Genomic DNA, 18,709 nt, shown 5'->3' on the forward strand with positions numbered 1-18,709 from the left:
ATAATGACATGTGACCTGTGTTTTCTGTCTACGATTATGAGACACGTAGTGACTTTGATTTGCCACATCTAATTGTTTTGATTTCTTCCTATTTGGTTACATTTAGCCCATAGATTTGATGCTGAGCTTTTTTTTTTTTTAATGAATCACAGTTAAAGCTATTTAATTGTTCAGTATTATGTGTATAAGATTTTATGTATACTAATTAATTTAGAGATACAAAAAACGACTTATGGGGAAATTGTAAACGGGCAGATATGCCAAGTGTTTTCTTCATTAAATCTGAAATGACAGACTCTTCTCCTACTTCTCTCTTACTCTGTTACCTACCAGGAGATTTTACTAAAGGGCATCTTGCAAATCATTGAAGCCAACATGAATATGGAACCTCTTCACTTCCTGACCTTTCCCATAATCCTTGGGGCCTCAACACCAGCAGGGTTGTCCCCTGGCTCCAGACAAACCTGTGCTGCTGGAGGGAAAAGTGTTGGTTTGCTGTGGAAGGGCAAACTGTCTCCTGGTCGTAGGGAGGGGGATATAGAGTACCGGCCAAGCCACCTCCGTTCCTCCCCCTGGCACATCGCTCCTCTACACTTGCCCCTAGTGGGGCAGAACTGCTGGCCCCACATGGCCAGCGGCTTCAGTGCCTCTATGTGGCTGAGAGTGACAGAGCAGGAGGAGAAGGACATGGACAAAGACAAGGGTGAGACACAGATCCTTCAATAAGAATCTTTGGGGCTTGATGTCTATAAACATGAACTGGTTTTGAGATTCTCTTCTCATTGTTTTCCAGATGAAAGTAGCCCTCTTGCAGCTGAGTCACACCATGGTTCATCTCAGGCTGGGACGAGATTAATAGAGGAAGGCCTCGTTCATATTCTGTCCATGGGCTCCAAAGCACTGATGCTTCAAGTGTGGGCAGACTTCTCTACAGGCTCTCTGACTTTTAGGTGAGCTTCAGCTTTGAGTACAGTTTCAAGAATTGGGAGGAATTTTGTGTGTGAAGAATTTCAGAGTTTATGGGCCATGTGGTATTATAATGCACTGTTCCCACAGGATTTGTATAGACCCAAATGACGAGATAAAAGCGGGACTGTTGGCGCAGGCAGACTCTGGCGAGGGATTATTCAAAGGGGGTCAGTGGCAACACCTCGGCCTCACTTACAGCCAGCAGCCAGAGGGAAAGAAGAACATCCATGGCCGTGTGGTTGTCTGGGTGTGTGGCATCTGGTGAGGAAATACGAATCTGACTGGATGATGAGCTGTTTGGTCAAATTAGTGAAGTTAAATACATTGTTCTTGTCTTTTCTTCAGGAAATGTGAGGTTTCTTTGGACTACACTCTACCCAGGAAGTCCAGTTTATCATCTGACAGCAACAAAACCTTCTGTATGCTAGGCCATTGTACACCTTCCTCTGAAGATCTGCTGAAGCCGGGTGGACGCTGGAGCATGGGCACTGTGCTTCTGTTCAACGGTGAGACTTCTGTTAACTCATGTCTTATTTATCTGTCTGGAATCATAGGTTCATAAGCTCTCAGACATTTAATCCCAGTCAGACAGTCATCATCTTACTTTACACGCATTACGTGCTGTCCGTTTTAATCCTTCACTTAATTGTATCTGCCCTCAGTGCTGCTCTCTGGTGGTTCTTTTGTTGTCAACTTTATTCTTACAAGTAGCATACACTGTACGTAAATGTACATAAAAGGTTTATGATACGTTTATGCTACAAGCCTATCAAGTATCCATCTGTACAAGGCTGTGACTGGCGTGATGTGTGGCACGCTGTGGATTCTCAGCATTCTCTCGGGAGGCTTACTGAATACTTCACTTGTTGCCTCTAATTGACTGTGAATGGCTTGCATCTAGGCGATCTCAACCTGTGAACCCAACTGATGTATTTAGACTAGTTTCATCGTTGGAATTCTGTGTTGGTGGCAGCCTCTTCTTGGAAAAGAGGGACTGCAGGATTTCAAGAAGTTGCAAGAAAGCAAGAAATAAAACATCAAGGTGTACCATGGCCCCTCAAGGGTCTTGTGTGGCATTACTATGTTATTTTTTTGGCTTATTGATGGAATCATGCAGATCATTAACTCATGCAGTGGATTCAGGGTCTAATTTGGATTTCTCACAGTTCATTTTTGCCATTTCTTTATGAAAGAAACATCCAATGATCAAGATAGTTTTTAACAACAAGTTGAGCTCACCAGATATCTTAAAAAAAACATATAATTTAACCCTCTGAACACCAACCAATGTCTGGATGAAACATTTTTACACTCAGTGGGCTAATTTTTCACTGCGGTATGAAGTCTTTCCCTCTATGGAAACAGTATCAGTATTCAAAAATGTTTTTTGTTCAGTATAGCACAGTTATAATGCCATTAATAACAAAATGGCGAATAATTAAAGTTGAACTTCTGTGATTATTTGTTTTAATAAAAATAATTTAAATGGGGGGCTGCAAAGTGGCTCGGTGGTTAGCACTATCGCCTCGCAGCTAGAAGATCCCTGGTTCGTGTCCCACTTAGGATGCCTGGGATCTTTCTGTGTGGAGTTTGCATGTTCTCCCCATGCAGCGTGGGTTCTCTTCGGGTTCTCCGACTTCCTCCCGCAGTCCAAAAACACGTTGAGGTTAATTGATGACTCTAAATTGTCCATAGGTGTGAAGGTGAGTGTGCTTGGTTGTCTGTCTCTAAGTGTAGCCCTGTGATAGACTGGTGTCCTGTCCAGGGTGTCCCCTGTCTTAGGTTGTTGTTCTGAGGGTGGAACATTGTATTCATGTCCTTGTAATGTTTCTTTTTCTAACTACATGTTTGTCTGCTTGTGTCAGGGTCTAGAATAGGATCCGAGGAGGCCTTTTACCTGTACACCAGTGGGCCAGACCTCACCTCGATAATGCCCTGCAAGTATGGCAAGCCAAGTGGAATATTCTCCAAATTTGTCACTCAGGAAGGTCTACAGTGTGAACACATCAGAGAGATTCTGATGAAGAGCAAGGATATAGACACGACAGCTTTGGTTGTAAGTCTTTGTTTGCACAAGGCCTTAACTCAACACAAAACACAAAAAAATGCAATTATGAAATGCAAAAGCAGCAAATATATGTTTAATTGTCACAGTTTTTTCATCTGCTACCTAATTTCTGCATGTCAGATGTTCAACTTCATACTTGTACTGGTGATTCAAGTGCTCTGTAAGCATAGCAAATCCCTCCTATGTCTCATTTATTGTTTCATTTCACGGTGTATGAGTAATGTGCTGTTCCAATTAGCTGTCATTAATGATACTGCATGGTAGGAAGTAATTTTTCCCAAATGGAAAAAGCTATTATAGTTAAGCTGCGGCTATTTCAGTGAGACTGAAAATAGTTTTTCTCCCATTAAATCCTAATGAATTTGTTGATAGTAGCCGTGCTGATTTAAAAAAAAAAAAAAAAAAGAAGGGAGTAAGACAAGTAGACTAAAATATTTCCCTCTTCTAAACTCTAGCCAAGGCTAGCCCAGGCCAAATCCGTACTAGGACTAGTTTGACTCTCTACGTAAACAATATTATTAAGCGATATTAATTAATTATTATTATAATTATTCAAAGTTACAAGTTGTCAGTTTTTCCTAAAAAGTGCATTGTGCTTCTGCGCAGGAGAGTTTGGCGGTAGTTTATGCCCCCAGCAGTCCACGAGTCTACACGATCTATGAACCTGTAATCAGACTGAAAGGTCAGGCCAAAACAGTGATTACCCAGCGGCCCTTCAGCTCCAAAGAGGTGCAGAGTGTTTCCCTGGAGTCCAACCCTCTAAGAGCTCTGCTCCCCACGGAAACCCACGGCCTGCAGAGCGTCCTGCACAAGATCGGTGGAACGGGAAATTTCGTCTTCCTTTTTGCACAGGTTGGATGATCCTTATTTTTTTTAAATAAAGTCTATGCTCAGAGACCACATTTCTAATTGTCATAACATTTTTGAAATATTAGGTGTATTCCCATCAGATAATGTTTCAGGAAATTTACAAATAAATCACCTCAGAGAAAACTTGAAAAATTTCTCTCTTGTATCACCCTCACATATTGTTTCCAGTAGATTTTGCTCGTAGAGGAAACAAGAACATTGCTCCTTTGCAGCTTTTTCAAGCTAAAAAACAATATAAATGAATCAGGATTTGATTTTTTTTTTTTAAGTTACTGATGTTGATGATATGTTAAATGTCATAGAAAACAAGTTTTTATTTCAGGACATTGTGGAACACCATGTTGTAGCCATTGCAAAATCTATATGCTGCATCCTACAAATGTTTATAAAGGTGCTACAAATAGCCAGCACTGCAAGAAAATGTATTTCTAAGACAAAAAGAGAAATGACAAAGATGTACTTCTCTTAATGAATTACCTCTTGAAATCTGTAATTAGCAGAGTTATTATCTGCAGACCTGCCTTGTTCTCATGCTCGGTATTTCTTGCTTTCTTTTTTTTTTTTTGTTCTTCCCTCTTTCTCGGGCTCTGCGGTGTCCAGACGGTGGAGCTGAGTGACTGTGAGAAGACCCAGGCTCTGGCCCTGCGAGTGCTGCTGTCTCTGTCCAAGTTTAACCAACACCGTATCCATGAAATGGACTGTTACCATGGTTACTCTATGATCCATCAGGTCCTCATCAAGTCCAAATGCATCGTAGGATATCATATGCTGAAAGTGAGTCACATCTTGAACTCTTTGCTTTCTTCTGTTCTCACAGCCTCTGATGATCTGTGCGGTAAAGCATATTCACAATCACTTGTTTTTACCATGAATCTGATCCAGGCCAACGCAGTGGTGCCTCTTTGAGCCAGTGTTGGTGACCCTGCTGTTACTTGACCCTCTGGCTGTGTCTGTAATTGAGCCGTGTGATGGCTTTGTGCTGAAATGGATTCTGTCTGACTTGATGAAACACTAAGCTCCTGCAGAGTCACACAACATCTCTGATTGCCTTTGTCACTTTATGTTTTCACATCCTGTATTGTATAGCAAAGAACTTCACTGATTAGTGATATTAAACACTCATAATCATTCCTATATGAAAAGGAACATGCTGCGCTGGAGTCGTTGGAAGTTTATTTCCACCTTTACTTTTCAGGTCATGCTGTAAAAGAGATCTTTCTTTAGTACATCTCAAAGTTGATTTAACCTTTTAACACTGTCATACAAACAATGTTACTGTGTGTAAAACTGCAAGCTTTTGTCTTTTAGTACCTCAGTCTTCCAGAGGCATAAAGGATTTATGACCACTGCAGTGAAGCTGGTCACAATTTATAGGCTCTGATCAATACAGACAGGGCTGCTCAGGGAGTAAATGGCATTAGTTTTGAGTGATAAGCATTCCAAAAATTTCCTGAAGAATATATTGATTTTCCTCCTATTTGAGATTTTGCACAGTAAGATTGTTTCCGCAGAGATTGTTATTATCAATATGCTGAGTAATGTGTCTCATTAGAGTAAACAGTACTCTGTAAGCTGGTATAGAAGCACTATAGCAGTGGCTGTATTCCTAATGGCCACACTGTGTCCTTCTAGACTTTACTTGATGGGTGTTGCAGTGGACCCATCCTCCTCCTGGGGGACGATGGTCAGTTCCGTTTGGACACGGAGTCAGTCGCTGTGGTGCTTGATATCCGGCTTCTCTCAGATGTTTTGTTGGACTGGAAGATCTGGGCCAAGGCTGAGGTAAACATGTACATCACAACATTAATTGTGTTTAATTTATAAAAAATAAGAAGAAGAACAATTACACAATGTCTAACAAAAGTAGACAAAACATTACAGAATAAACATACACAAAAACAAGGAATCATATTTCCAACCAGGCGATCATCAGACACATGAGGTGTCAAAATTCTGTGAAAGGTAAATGGATACTCTGTGTGGGTTAGATTTAAATTATTGTTTAACACAGAAGTGATGATTTGTTGTTTTCTTATCAGATGTTTAGATACAGTGGAAGGGAAAAATATGAAAAGAAATTTTTTTTTTATCACTGAATGGCTTTGGTAGTTCTCAGTATGTCTAGTTTCTCCCAAGGTCTGTTAATTTATTAACATCCATTCCTGATGAGGGGCAGAAAGCTCAAAACACCCTCATCTAATGATGAGCTGGTAATAAATTCTTACACTTCAGGAGCAACTCTCAGTGGCCATGTGCTCACTGGTTTTAATTTTTAACGCGGTTCTCCAAAAAATACCCAGAATTAAAAAAAAATGAGTAAAGTAATTTTTACCCAGATGCACAGATGGACTGCAGGCTCCTGTGTACACAAAGAATGGTTAAGTTTAAGTGGTTGCACTGCAGATGGTATTTTATGTTTTGTCCGAAAGTGATGTACTTTGCTGAGGAGTGATGGTGCTCTCATCCCCACCATCAGATGATGATTAGTTCCCTGCACGGTTGTGTACTTTGTGTTGTTTCTGTTAGTGTGGAGTGTGGGAAACGCTGCTTGCCGCCTTAGAGATCCTCATCAGGGTTCACCACCCTCATCAGGTCTTCAACGTTCGTCAATTCCTCAAGGCTGAGGTGGTGCATCGCTTCCTGCTCACTTGCCAGGTGTTACAGGTAGGTCATCATCTTAAAGCTGCTCTCATAATAAGCTTACTTCTCTTGGAGACCTTTACTAAAAACTTTGTGTTTGTCTTAAGGAGCATCGGGACGAGCATCTGACTGCCATTCCACAGGAAGTATGTTTGTCATTCATCAAAATCATCCAGGAGGTCCTCGGCTCTCCTCCAGACATGGACCTGTTAAAACTGATCTATAACTTCCTGCTGGCTGTTCACCCTCCTACCAACACCTACGTCTGCCACACTCCATCGAGCTTCTACTTCTTCCTACACATAGGTGAGAAGTGCAGTGCAGCTGAACGCAGCAGCTCTGTTTCACAGTGCCAGAAATTTAATGCACTGAGCTCTTTTGATGTTTGTGTTTGTCAGATGGGAAGCTGTACCAGGAGAAGGTTCAGTCCATTATGTACCTGAGACACTCCAACAGTGGAGGGAAGTCTGCCAGCAGCTCTGTGGTGTCACTCTCCCCGACTGTTTTCACTGATGCTCCCCATGAAGGTACAGCTGCCTCAGCTATATAACACTGACCTTAATGCACTCCCAGCACCCAACACAGTAGCACTAATTAAATACAAACCTTTAGTTCGCTGCGTAGAATGACAACATAAAATGAAAGATCAGCACGGCTTTTCTGAGTGTATGCGCCTCTAAAAAAGGGAAATTTGTTTAGCATGTTTAGTGCTGTATCAGCCCCATTTTCTCTCTGTGATGAATTATTGTCACAAGTTTATTTTAGTCACTAATGTAAACATCATTAGTTGTGGGGAAAAGGCTGATGCATAAGCATTAGGTCATTTTAAGTGTTTGTAAAACTCCCTCCCGTCTTCCTTTTTCTTGTTTTTTTTTTTTGTTTGTTTGTTAAAAAACAATTCAATATAACAGCAACTCTGACAGCGCTTTCTTTGTTATATATATTTTCATATCTTTTTAACTATGCCTCTGTTGTCTGAGCTTTCACTGTTCTTATTTTTACATTTATAATCCCCTTTTGTCATCACAACATCGCTTTTAATTTTATTCTTTCTATCTCAGTAGGAAGGGGCTATATAAATGGAATGGATTTGAATGAGATACTTATAACAATACGTTGTGATAGATTCACCATTAAAGAAAACGTCAGATAGACCCTATTTTATTTGTTTCTGTTTTTCCCACAATTAAATTCACAGATTTGTCAGTGTACTGTCATGACTCTGTGGTTGTGATATTTATCATAACGGCGGGTCTGTCAGTATTTCTATTTGCACTTCAGGTGTTTTACAATGTCCCTGCATACAAATAAGGACCTTTGCAGCCTTCAGTTATAAAGTGTGATCATTTGTAAAAGCTGAATTACTTTGTTTTGTTTTCCAGGCCATCTCCACGCTCCCTCCCCTGAACACGGAGGTGATGATCAGTCGTTACGCCCCCCTAGCCTGGCACCATCTCCATACTCTTCGCCCCTACTGACACCTCGACTCGGACACGGCAGCTCAAATGAGGCAGGTGAAGGTGACGGGGTCTCCCTCGCCACTCAGCAGGCACTCGGCAGCACAGAGACTCTCAAAAAGGGCGGAGGTGATGAGCAGCTCCTGAGCAGCTGTGAATCAGCCAAGACAATCTGTGACTCGAAGGACACAGGTGAAGGAGCAGCACAGCGCACGCCATCCATCAGTGTGGAGGAGGACCGTGACGAGGCAGCGGAGGTGGACAGCCTCGCAGAGGGCAGTGTGGGGGTGGCGGAGTCTGAAGACAGGTTTGATTGGGCCAGTGATGAGGCGCCACGCCGCCCTGACAGCCTAAAGGGCATCCAGTCCTTCCAGAGGAGCCACAGCAACCTGGCCAGTTTGGGCCTGGCCTTCCCAGCTCCCAACGGCTCATTGACCATTGGCCGCTGGCCCAGTGCGGCTGATCGGGGCTCCATGCCTGAAGACTGGGAGAGCTACACCTACTCTCCTGGCTACGAGAGGACCCACAGCAAGACTGAGTCCAATGATAGGTATGCAATCATAGTACCCTTTAGTGTGGCAGCTTGTCAGACTGTCAGATGTGCCTCAGCATGTTCTGACTAGTCATAATGTTAATTCAGGCAGCCCATACCAAACCATGGCCACGCTATTACAGTGAGCATTACAGGTCTTTTTCAACATTTTATCTAAATGTGGGTTTTGCTGTGTATGTAGCTACACAAAGGTTGCACACTTTTGATGAAGACCAAAACTGGGTTTTCATGATTTTCATATGAGCATTTAAGTTACAGTAATAGCCCCAAACAAGCCAATTTTTAAAAATGATTTGTACTGTACTGTAGTGATAGTTTCCATTTATTCCTACGTGTCAGCCAGCTGCTGACTTAAGCTGATAGGAAATTTAAAAAAAGATGTGCTCATTGTAATTCTGCTAAGTCACTGATATGTTATTATTAGACACAGTGTGGGCCGTGTGACATTAAGACATCTGCTTTCATTTCATTATTTCAAGCAATGCAGCAATCTTTCAAGAAAAAAAAAGGCTTTAATTCAAACGTGTGGCTGGTGTTTGTTTTGTATTCTGATTTTATGCTGCTCAGGCAGGGTTAATGGAAATATAGAGTTTCAACAATCTCTCTTTACCGAAGTGTTGTTTTTTCTTTGATAAATAGCTTCTGTTCTGACTGATGCAAGTTTTATACCCTTGAAGTGTAAAAAAAATCACTCACACTTATCAAAACAAGTTTTTGTAGCACTTTGACACTTTTTCCAGTTAATATATGTACACATACATAATGTGTAGCCTAAGGATTAGAATATACATTATCAGAGCACCATTTCAAGAATTTGGTCTAGCTGTTCATGCCAAGTATTTCAGCGGTAAAGCTTGAGTTGTCTGTTTCAGGTCCAGTACAGAGGACTGCTTGGTGCTGATCTGCTGTGGACTCTATGACCTTCTGAGAGGTGTCTTGCTGCTGTTGCCTGACCTCATGCTTGAGGAGGTGATGGACAAACTCATTCAGCCAGAAGCCCTTATTGTTCTGGTCAATCACTCCTCACCCCTGATCCAGCAAGGAGTCATGAAGGTTGGTTTCCTCTTTGATGAGTCTCACATTCTGTAAAGCCGATGGATCTCTCAATCCTGTTACCTAATGTAGGATGTTTTTTACTTTTTTCCATTCTCGGAAGTCACATTTACAAATTTGTTTTACATATCATGCTTTTGAATGAGCACTTTTGGCTCAAAAAACTTACAGTAAGTGAAGCTGTTTTGTAAGATTAAAGTCAGAATTTCTAGACAGCTGAGAGGGAACTGTGTATAAAGTGCATAAAACACAAACAACCACAACTCTGGAGAGGCTGAACAGCCAAAATGTTTTTCTTAATGTCAGCAAATCCTAGCAAAAGTCCAAAATCAACAGTATTTTTGTCTGTCTCCAAATACTTTTCGACTTTGCATACCCTATCTGTCCCATTGTCTCATTAGGCACGACTAATCATGTACATGCTGTTTATTTTTTAAGAAATCCCTTAACAAGCCGGGCATCGCAGTTTTTAACAAATATTACTCAAGCAGGAGAAAACAGTAATTGTGCACAATTGTTGTTCTTGTACTTTTATACCACCTGGGGCCTCGTTTATAAAATTGCGTAGGATCTGCACCAAGTTCAGGTGCACACAAAAGACCAAACTGAAGTACACCAAAAAATAATCAGACTTAAAAATATGTTTGCATTGTATCCTCCGTGAAAATTTCATTTTTCTCAGCCACAATCAATTTGTGAAGGTGCTTACTGTGGAGAACTGCATAGTCTGCCCATTAAATTCCCACAATTAACCACTGTTCATCAGTGCAAATCCCTCATGAATATTGACTTACATGTTGTTTCTGTGTAGAATTGAGGCAGTGTTGCTTTTAAAGCTTAAGAGACTTAAAGCTGCAGCAGCTGTTGATGCAACAGACAGCTACACTGTCGGCTCACCACTTTATATTAGTTCAAGCATCTACAGGCTATAGCCACACAGCAGATGAAATCATACACTTGATATCTACAACTCAACGTGTATTTAACCCTTGTGGGTTATAGCTTCCTTAGAAGTACTTGCATTGTCTTGTCTGGTTTGTTTTTAGAATTCCCAACTTTTTTGTGCAAAGTGTTGTTTACATATTTCAGTCCCTGTTTTGTGTGTATGTACTGGTAATAAATGAAGCCCCAGGACAGTACTCCTCTGTGCTCACAGACCTCATTTATTCTGCTCCTCTCTCCCAGCTGCTGGATGCCTATTTCAGCAGAGCTCTCAAGGAGCAGAAAGAGAAGTTTCTGAAGAACCATGGCTTCTCACTGCTGGCCAACCAGTTGTACATCCACCAAGGCAGTCAGGGGCTCCTTGAATGCTTCCTGGAGATGCTGTTTGGGCGGCCGGTGGGCCTGGAGGAAGAGTGAGTCCAGAGAAAATATACTTGTCAAGCCAAAACTGCGAGTGCACCATAGGCACTCTATTTCATATTATTATGCATACAATTGTCTACAGTATAAATAATGTTGGAAGCATACACATTTGTGCATACTTTATCACTTTTGTTCCCCCTTTGTATTTCCAGTCTGGACCTGGAGGAAATGGAAAATATCTCACCCTTCAGAAAGCGCTGCATCATCCCAGTGTTGGGTCTTATTGAGAACTCTCTGTATGAGAACTCCTTGGTGCACAACATCCTGTGCATGCTGCTGCAGCTCGTCAACGCCTGCCCCAAGCTGGCAGACATCCTGTTAGACCACGGGCTGCTGTATGTGCTCTTTAACACCCTCTCCACCCTCAACGGCATGGAGAATGGGTAAGGCTGAAAAAACAGAGGATGATTCATCACCTCAGTGGGTTCATGGGTTTTGTGCTGAACCTTTGAGCCAAGAATTTAATCATTAATCCTCTTACTGTTGGTTGATCTTGCATGTATGATTGGTAGACTAACTTCCTGTTCTTCATGTTTTCTTGTTTTTTTTGTCCTCCCTATGCAGTATTCCCCTGAATGACTACAAGCTCCTGGTGTGTGACATCCAGCAGATGTTAGTCGCTGTGACGATCCACTCCTGCAGCTCTTCAGGGTCCCAATACTTCCGCATCATCGAGGACCTCATTACCTTGCTAGGTTTCATGCAGACCAGCAAGATGCGTCGCACACAGGGTGAGGGCTGAGTTTCTGAAATTCAATACACATGCAAAATACATCTGTCTTGTCATCTCCAGTGCTCTGCAGTTGTGGATGATATCAAGCTGTCGAATTGTACTGCAGAAAGAAACAGGACTGTCACTTCATTATCTGCAACTGCAGAGTGGAAAGTCATTTGAGAAAAAAAGTATAATTTGAGAAATATCTTCCATTTTCATCTTCTCGCTAAATGGTTTCCTCTCATTGTTCTCTAAATTTGCTCTGAAAAATATCTCTCCCATCTCTTCCCCAATGGCACTTATTTCCTCACTATATTTATGATCTGATATAATCACTCCATGATCACAGAAACATTAGAATGGCATGACTCTGCTCCTTTTATTTTTTGTTGTTTGTCAATTTAGCAATTATATTTAGCTGTATTACTGCACTCATTAGTCCTAATGCAAAACAATGTTTGTATTCTTATCCTGTTCTGATGCTTTTTTCCATGTTGGATTTACCAAATTATCTTAATTGCACCCTTTTTTTTTAAGTTGCTCATCTCGACTTGATGAATGCCATCTGTTCATGAGGTGTGCGTGTTTCATCAGTAGTATAATTAACAGCCTCAAATCGCCATAGAAGGTTACCTGTCAAAGAAAGAATCTAACAGACTGTTTTGATCAGCAGACAAAAACGTAATTTATTTAGCAACACCAGTGCTCCTATAACAGTCATTACCGTGAAAAAACTCAGGAAGAATGATAATATGAATAATTACAACTACTTTATTTGCACAGTTCGTTCAGCCAGTGTAAACCAATGTGCTTTACATCAAAGAGAATAAAACAAAAGGAAAATACAAAAATGCAGGTGATGGCAGCACCTATTCTTTGCTGTTATGAAGCTACCGAAAGTTAGGTGACATTCACATTTTTGTGTTAAAGAGGCAACAAGAATAAAGCTTAAGCAATTCTACATAGTATTAAGTATATATTTTTTATTTCAAAAAGTAACACATTGTATTGTCCTGTACTGGTGTGAATTCATTGTGTTTAATTGCCCAAACAACCAGTTATTTTCAGATTTTGATTGCTGACTGTATTGTCTGACATTGTGTTTCTTCAAGTTCCATCTAAGAGATTTTGTTTTTGAAAAAAATGTGTGCATTTTCATAACTGTTGAGTGCTAATCTGTTCACTAATTTTTGCATAAAACTCATCAATCCTGAATTAGGAGAAACCTCTAACAAGTTCACGGTCTGTGTTTTTTCCAGAGATGGCTGTGGCTTTGCAGTTTCGTGTCCTTCAGTCTGCAATCGAGTTCATAAAGACGACAGCCAACCAGGAACCTCAGAAGCTGAGCAGTTCTGTCAATGCACCGAGCTCTCCGCATCACGCCATCTATCAAAAGCGCAAGAGCATCGCAGGTGAGCGTTAAACAACTGATTGAACAGTATAAATCCGATCCGCTTCTGTCTTCCTGAGTGCTGAGGTAGAATTGTGTTTGTGTATTGATCCTCTCCTCATCCCCATCTAAAGGTTCCATTGCCATGAAAGACTCCATTATCCCCCGCATCCCCAGACAGCACTACTGCTCCTATGGCCAGATCCCCTTGTCCCCTCCCTTCAGCTTCCTGTCCCAGGACTCCCCCCTCCCCTCCCCCTCCGGAGCTCCATCCTACATGCTCCACTGTGATGCAGGTAGCTGGGACTGCGGTCCACAGTGGAGATCATCCTCCCCGTCACGGAGCATGTCTCCCATTGTTTGCAGTGAACTCACCCTGTCCCCTGGCTCTCACCTTGGGGATTAATTTGCCCAGTACCTTGCGTGCTACTGGTGCCTTTGTGTACGCATGTTTGAATGCTTAACTAAATCGGTGTTAAGCATTTCAGCGCAAATGGCATTGTGATCTGTGAATCCTAATAATCTTCTCCTATTTGAACTATTTTTCTCTATCATGCATCAATGCACTTTGCATTGCCACAACTGAAGATTTACCAATACTGTGCTTGTAGGTCGGCGCCGGTTCTCTCTGGCCCAGACTGATTCTCTCCTGATGCGGATGCGCTCTGTAGCCAGCGATGAACTCAACCAGATGATGCAGAGGAGGATGAGCCAGGAAAACCCCATTCGAGCCAGTGAGACTGAGTTTGTCCAACGGCTGCAGAGGCTTGTGGTTCTCGCTGTCAACAGACTCATTTACCATGGTACGTAGGCTGTTCTTCTACGAATTATCCAACCGAACCTTCTCTATTGTATTTATTTTCTTTGAATATGTCTTTCATTTCAGATGTGAGTCAGGACTTATTTGACCTGCTGAATATTCCGGACTCTCCAGACCAGCAGCTTTTCACACCAGAACCTGGTGATCAACCACAAGATGAGAGTGGCTCGGCCTCTGTCCCACACTCTCCGACACCCTTCACACTGCCGCCTGCCAGCAAGAAGAGCTTTCAGAAAGATATCCTCAAACTCATGATGGATGGAATCAAGATCAGCCTGGTACGGACAACAGCCAATAAGAAGCTTCTCTAAGAAGCTTCGTTTTCAGTTGTGAAGTGTTTGTTTGAGTGCTCTAATGTGTAAAGTCTAACCTAGTATTGGTGGTTCACGTCCACAGGGAAGCACAGGTCGAAGTGGAGCCCCACATCAACAGTGGCGAAGGATTCTCTGGTCCTGTCGGGACACTTTTCGGGTCCAAATAGGCCGTCTGCTGGTGCACACACTCAGCCCTGCGCTTCCCCTGTCTGACAGGAAGGAGGCGCTCGAGTTTGTGTTTGATCCCCGGCACTTGGATATTCTGAAGGAGAGCCTCAGCCCAGGTCTAGAGGTGAATGTGAAGTCTATTTGTCAACTTACATGCTAGCTGACTATGTCTCGGACCCCAAAATGAATACATCTACACAGTGCAGAGATCATCTCGTTTGGTTTCAGGGGAATCTGTCAGTCAATGTGGACTATACAGTATTAGCTTTGTGTGTCATTTTCAGTTCCACAGACAAGTTTTCCAGTCCTTGATTCTAAAAATATTCAAATGAATGCTTTCATGGTCTTCATCAGCCCCCCTGCATCACCATGGGAGTCTTCTTTCACTCTTTGTCCTCCTGTCAGACTTTACTGAAGGTCATTTAGCCTGATGAGGCTTTTTTCCAGTCCATCACTGCATGACTTGTTTTATAATAAAACTCAAATCTCTGCTTTCTTTTTACACACTCTCTCTCTTTTTCTTTCTCTCTCTCTCTCTCTCTCTCTCTCTCTCTCTCTCTCTCTCTGTCTCTGTGTCTCTCTCTCCCCTCTATCTCTCTGTCACTCAGCATGGACCAAAGTTGTCCCTATACCTGTACGAGATGCTGCACGATCACAAGGACAGCCTCACCAAAGACGAGCAGAGTGCCGTGGGTGTATTCATGACCTCGCTCAAGCTTTGCGGTCATCGCTGCATCCCACCCAACGCTCCACACAAACAAGACTTGCTCAAGGCAATCAAAGAGGTAAGTCTTACAAAGACAGAGCCATTGTTAAACATTCTCTGTCACGGCGAAGGGCAACAGCTTCCAAGCCTTTTTAGTCAAACCTAATGTATCTGTTCAGTTCAGCAGTATGAAATATCAGCTTTCGTGCATGTTGAATATCTTGGTCTTCTATAAATGCTAAGACCAACCTGTCAGGTTTTCTTGTTAACAAAATAAATGTATGCTAAGAACTTGTTTACCTACAACTTTATTTACACAGGAAAAATTCAAGTATGAATCCGAAGAGAAAACAAGTAAAGTGGCGTGGGAAAAGAAAATGGCCAGCACTCAGAGGAAGTGAGTGGGTTTTCTTTTTTTTTTTGATTTGAGATTGATGTTTAATACAAGAGCATATTGGTAAGAATCAAGTCTTTGTTCCATTTTTCTGTTCACTTCATTCTTTATTATTCCTCTGCAGTCTTATCCAGAGACTGGATGGAAAGTCCAAGGACATTTCCAAGATTGCAGCTGATATCACTCAGAATGTGTCTCTGCGGCAAGGCATGGAGAGAAAGAAAGTCATCCAGCACATCAGGGGCCTTTACAAGACAGACCTCAGCGCCAGCCGCCACTGGCAGGAGCTGGTGCAGCAACTCACACATGACCGGTGAGAGTGGAAGTTAGTCTCTCACGTAATGTTGGAACGAAGTACAACAGTGAAATTGTTTCTATAATGATTGTAGTTATTCTAATGATGATTAATTTTCTCTTCCTTACTTTCTGGTAATTTTCTTATTGAAAATGACATGAAATAGGTTTCAATTTTGTGTGAATAATTAAGTTTGAATAAAATAATCTCAAACCAGCAGAGCATCGTAATCCCTTCAGAGGAAAGCACAATTTGAAACACTGTGAAATGAAGCAAACTTATTGATCTATACATTTGTGCACCATACCCAGAGGACAGGGCTGTGTATTACAGCCTGTTCATTCATTTAGCCTGACGGAGCTACTTGCATTACACAGCATAAAGTAACATCAGCAAGCTAACATGTTGACAGCTGACAATACGAACGTCCTGATATTTATCATCCAGTGTTACATCTAGCATGGCCACCATCTCAATTTAGAACGTTAGCGTGCTATCATTTAGTAATTAGCTTCAAAAGTGTGACCTGATGATGCTACCAGATGAAACGTTAAAGATTTAAGCTGTTATAACTGAGGAGGACAGTAATGTCTGTACAAATGTTATGGTGAGCCATTCTGTGTTTATTCAGTCTGGAACAAAATGGTTGACTGACTGTCTTTGCTATCCATACAGCTATGTCTTAGGAAGAGCTAAACAATGGTCTACACCCATTTTGGTGTCAAAGTTTTTTGAGCTGATTTTGGACAATTGCAATGCGCTGAGTCCAAATATTACATTGGTTTTGCTCAATGAGGTCAAAATTTTGATTTGGTGAAACATGCAATTTACTTGTATTTACCTACAAATGTTTACTTTTGGATCATTTAGCTTATGAAAAGAATTAGAAAATGAAATTTTTCCTCTAAAATCCGATTTCATATGAGACATACTAAAATAAATCAATCGCTAATGTCAAAAAATGTAATTGATTTAGTGGTAAAATCGTTTTGTTTTTTTGTTGTTTTTTTTTAAATCAAGTTGGCATAAAACCTGACCTAGTACAAAAAGCAGATGCCATTTTTGGATTCAGTGTTGCAAAAATGTCCTAAATCAGTTAAAAAATCCTAAACACCTTCAAAAAAAGTATATTTTTTGTAACCCAGTGTAATTTTAAAAAAGACTTACAATTTTTAAAGCTAACATTTCAGCATGTTAAGCACCCAGTTTTCTGAAACAGCACCGAGGACATGATATTTGCATCCTGCGTCGTATCTTCAACACTGCAGTGAGGTTTCTTCTGTGCTACAATGAGTTCGCAAAGTGTTTGAATATGTTGTTATTGTCTGTTACAGTGCGGTTTGGTACGACCAGACATCCTACCCGACATCCTGGCAGCTGGACCCAACAGAGGGGCCGAACCGGGAGCGGCGGCGGCTACAGAGATGCTACCTCACCATCCCCAACAAATATCTACTTAAAGACAGACGCCAGCCTGAAGGTGGATACACCTTCTTTTGTAAAACTAATTTCATAACTGGTGCACTTTTCTCTCTTAATCTGATCTCCACTTCTTGTTTAGACACGGTGAAGCCAGCTCTCTCCTTCCTGTTTGAGGACAAGACTCACTCCTCCTTCTCCTCCACTGTCAAAGACAAAGCTACCAGCGAGTCCATCAGGTACAATTCTTTGCCTTTCTGCCAGACTGTACGACTTTCGTAAACACCATATCTGTCTGAAACAGTCAGGATGATTGGGAGAAGACACATAAATGCCTTTTGCTACACTGAGAAGTGCCTATTCTTTATTCAGATGGCGTGTGTCTGGTATAAGAAATGTCTCTTTGTCCTTAGGTTCACCAGACGGTGCATCAGCGTTGCCCCCTCCAGAGAGACAGCAGGGGAGCTACTTCTGGGTAAGACACTGACCATAGCTCACAGCTGCTCCATGTATAATATACTCAGCCGGTCACAAGGCACAAAGAATAATCTGCTCTCTCTAAGGCGCTAGAGTGTCTTGCTCTGCCCTCACACACAAGTTTTTATTTATTCACTCAGGGAAGCTTTTGTTTGTCTTGCGCTTAGTACAGCAAATCTCACTCACCCTGCGCTGTCTCACAGGAAAATCTGGGATGTACTTTGTGGAGGACAATGCTGCTGATGCTCATGACAACCAGGTAAAACCAGCACACTGTTCAAGCATATTTTTTGCCACAGGAATGGCACTGCATGTGCCCTCCTGGCTACTTAACACCTAATGCGTTTATGTGTTTGAACAGAGCCTTCATGGGGAGACCGAGGCGCCTTCTTTCTCCTGGACATACGAGGAGATCAAGGAGGTGCACAAGCGATGGTGGCAGCTAAGAGACAACGCTGTGGAGATATTCCTCACCAACGGCAGGACCCTACTGTTAGCTTTTGACAACACCAAGGTGAGGGAAAAAAACACAAGTCACATGGAATAAAAATAAAGGATGCAAAGTTGTCAGTTGGAGTTTAGATATTCACAAAGCAAATGTTCACATTGCTCATGAATGATGCACAGTAGGATGTTTTAGCTTGTTTACCTCCACTGTCTCACATCATTATTACAGAACCCTGAGTGGATTTATCGTCCATAACTAGACTCCCCGGCAAATCACAAAAATCCAGTCTGTTGTTTATTTGAATATAAAAATGTAGCCATCCAGGCTGGATTGTGATAAAATGATAAGATGAAAGAGCTTGTCGGTGCTCAAAGAAAGAGATGAATGAGCAGAAGAAATCATGTAGCTTAAAAAAAAATTGCTGTTAAAATTAAATGTTGAATTACCTTGTTGTTATTCTGTTCCTGATACCTCCAGCTCTGTAGCACTCGGTACTATGAATCATGGTAATAAGATACAGTACCATCTTACTCTGCAGAAAAATACCATTAATATTTTGCTCTCAGTGAAATACTGAAAGAAAGTTAC

General features: G+C 41.7%; 1 protein-coding gene across 1 annotated transcript in view; it reads left to right on the forward strand.

The window, feature by feature from the left end:
- Positions 1–18,709, forward strand: part of lyst (lysosomal trafficking regulator) — a 62,701-nt gene that overhangs the window by 33,301 nt on the left and 10,691 nt on the right. Inside the window, 27 exon segments of the mRNA XM_008302367.1 lie at positions 334–950; positions 1,057–1,230; positions 1,315–1,475; positions 2,835–3,025; positions 3,644–3,889; positions 4,508–4,681; positions 5,540–5,689; positions 6,434–6,571; positions 6,655–6,853; positions 6,946–7,074; positions 7,930–8,554; positions 9,430–9,610; positions 10,796–10,965; positions 11,128–11,358; positions 11,540–11,706; positions 12,950–13,102; positions 13,692–13,883; positions 13,967–14,178; positions 14,297–14,506; positions 14,991–15,167; positions 15,409–15,485; positions 15,607–15,795; positions 17,112–17,257; positions 17,339–17,435; positions 17,610–17,671; positions 17,877–17,932; positions 18,035–18,187. Coding sequence (XP_008300589.1) covers positions 334–950; positions 1,057–1,230; positions 1,315–1,475; positions 2,835–3,025; positions 3,644–3,889; positions 4,508–4,681; positions 5,540–5,689; positions 6,434–6,571; positions 6,655–6,853; positions 6,946–7,074; positions 7,930–8,554; positions 9,430–9,610; positions 10,796–10,965; positions 11,128–11,358; positions 11,540–11,706; positions 12,950–13,102; positions 13,692–13,883; positions 13,967–14,178; positions 14,297–14,506; positions 14,991–15,167; positions 15,409–15,485; positions 15,607–15,795; positions 17,112–17,257; positions 17,339–17,435; positions 17,610–17,671; positions 17,877–17,932; positions 18,035–18,187 — 5,277 coding nt within the window.

The sequence above is a fragment of the Stegastes partitus genome, unplaced genomic scaffold, assembly GCF_000690725.1.
Source record: "Stegastes partitus isolate 25-593 unplaced genomic scaffold, Stegastes_partitus-1.0.2 Scaffold1, whole genome shotgun sequence".
Lineage (NCBI taxonomy): Eukaryota > Metazoa > Chordata > Actinopteri > Pomacentridae > Stegastes > Stegastes partitus.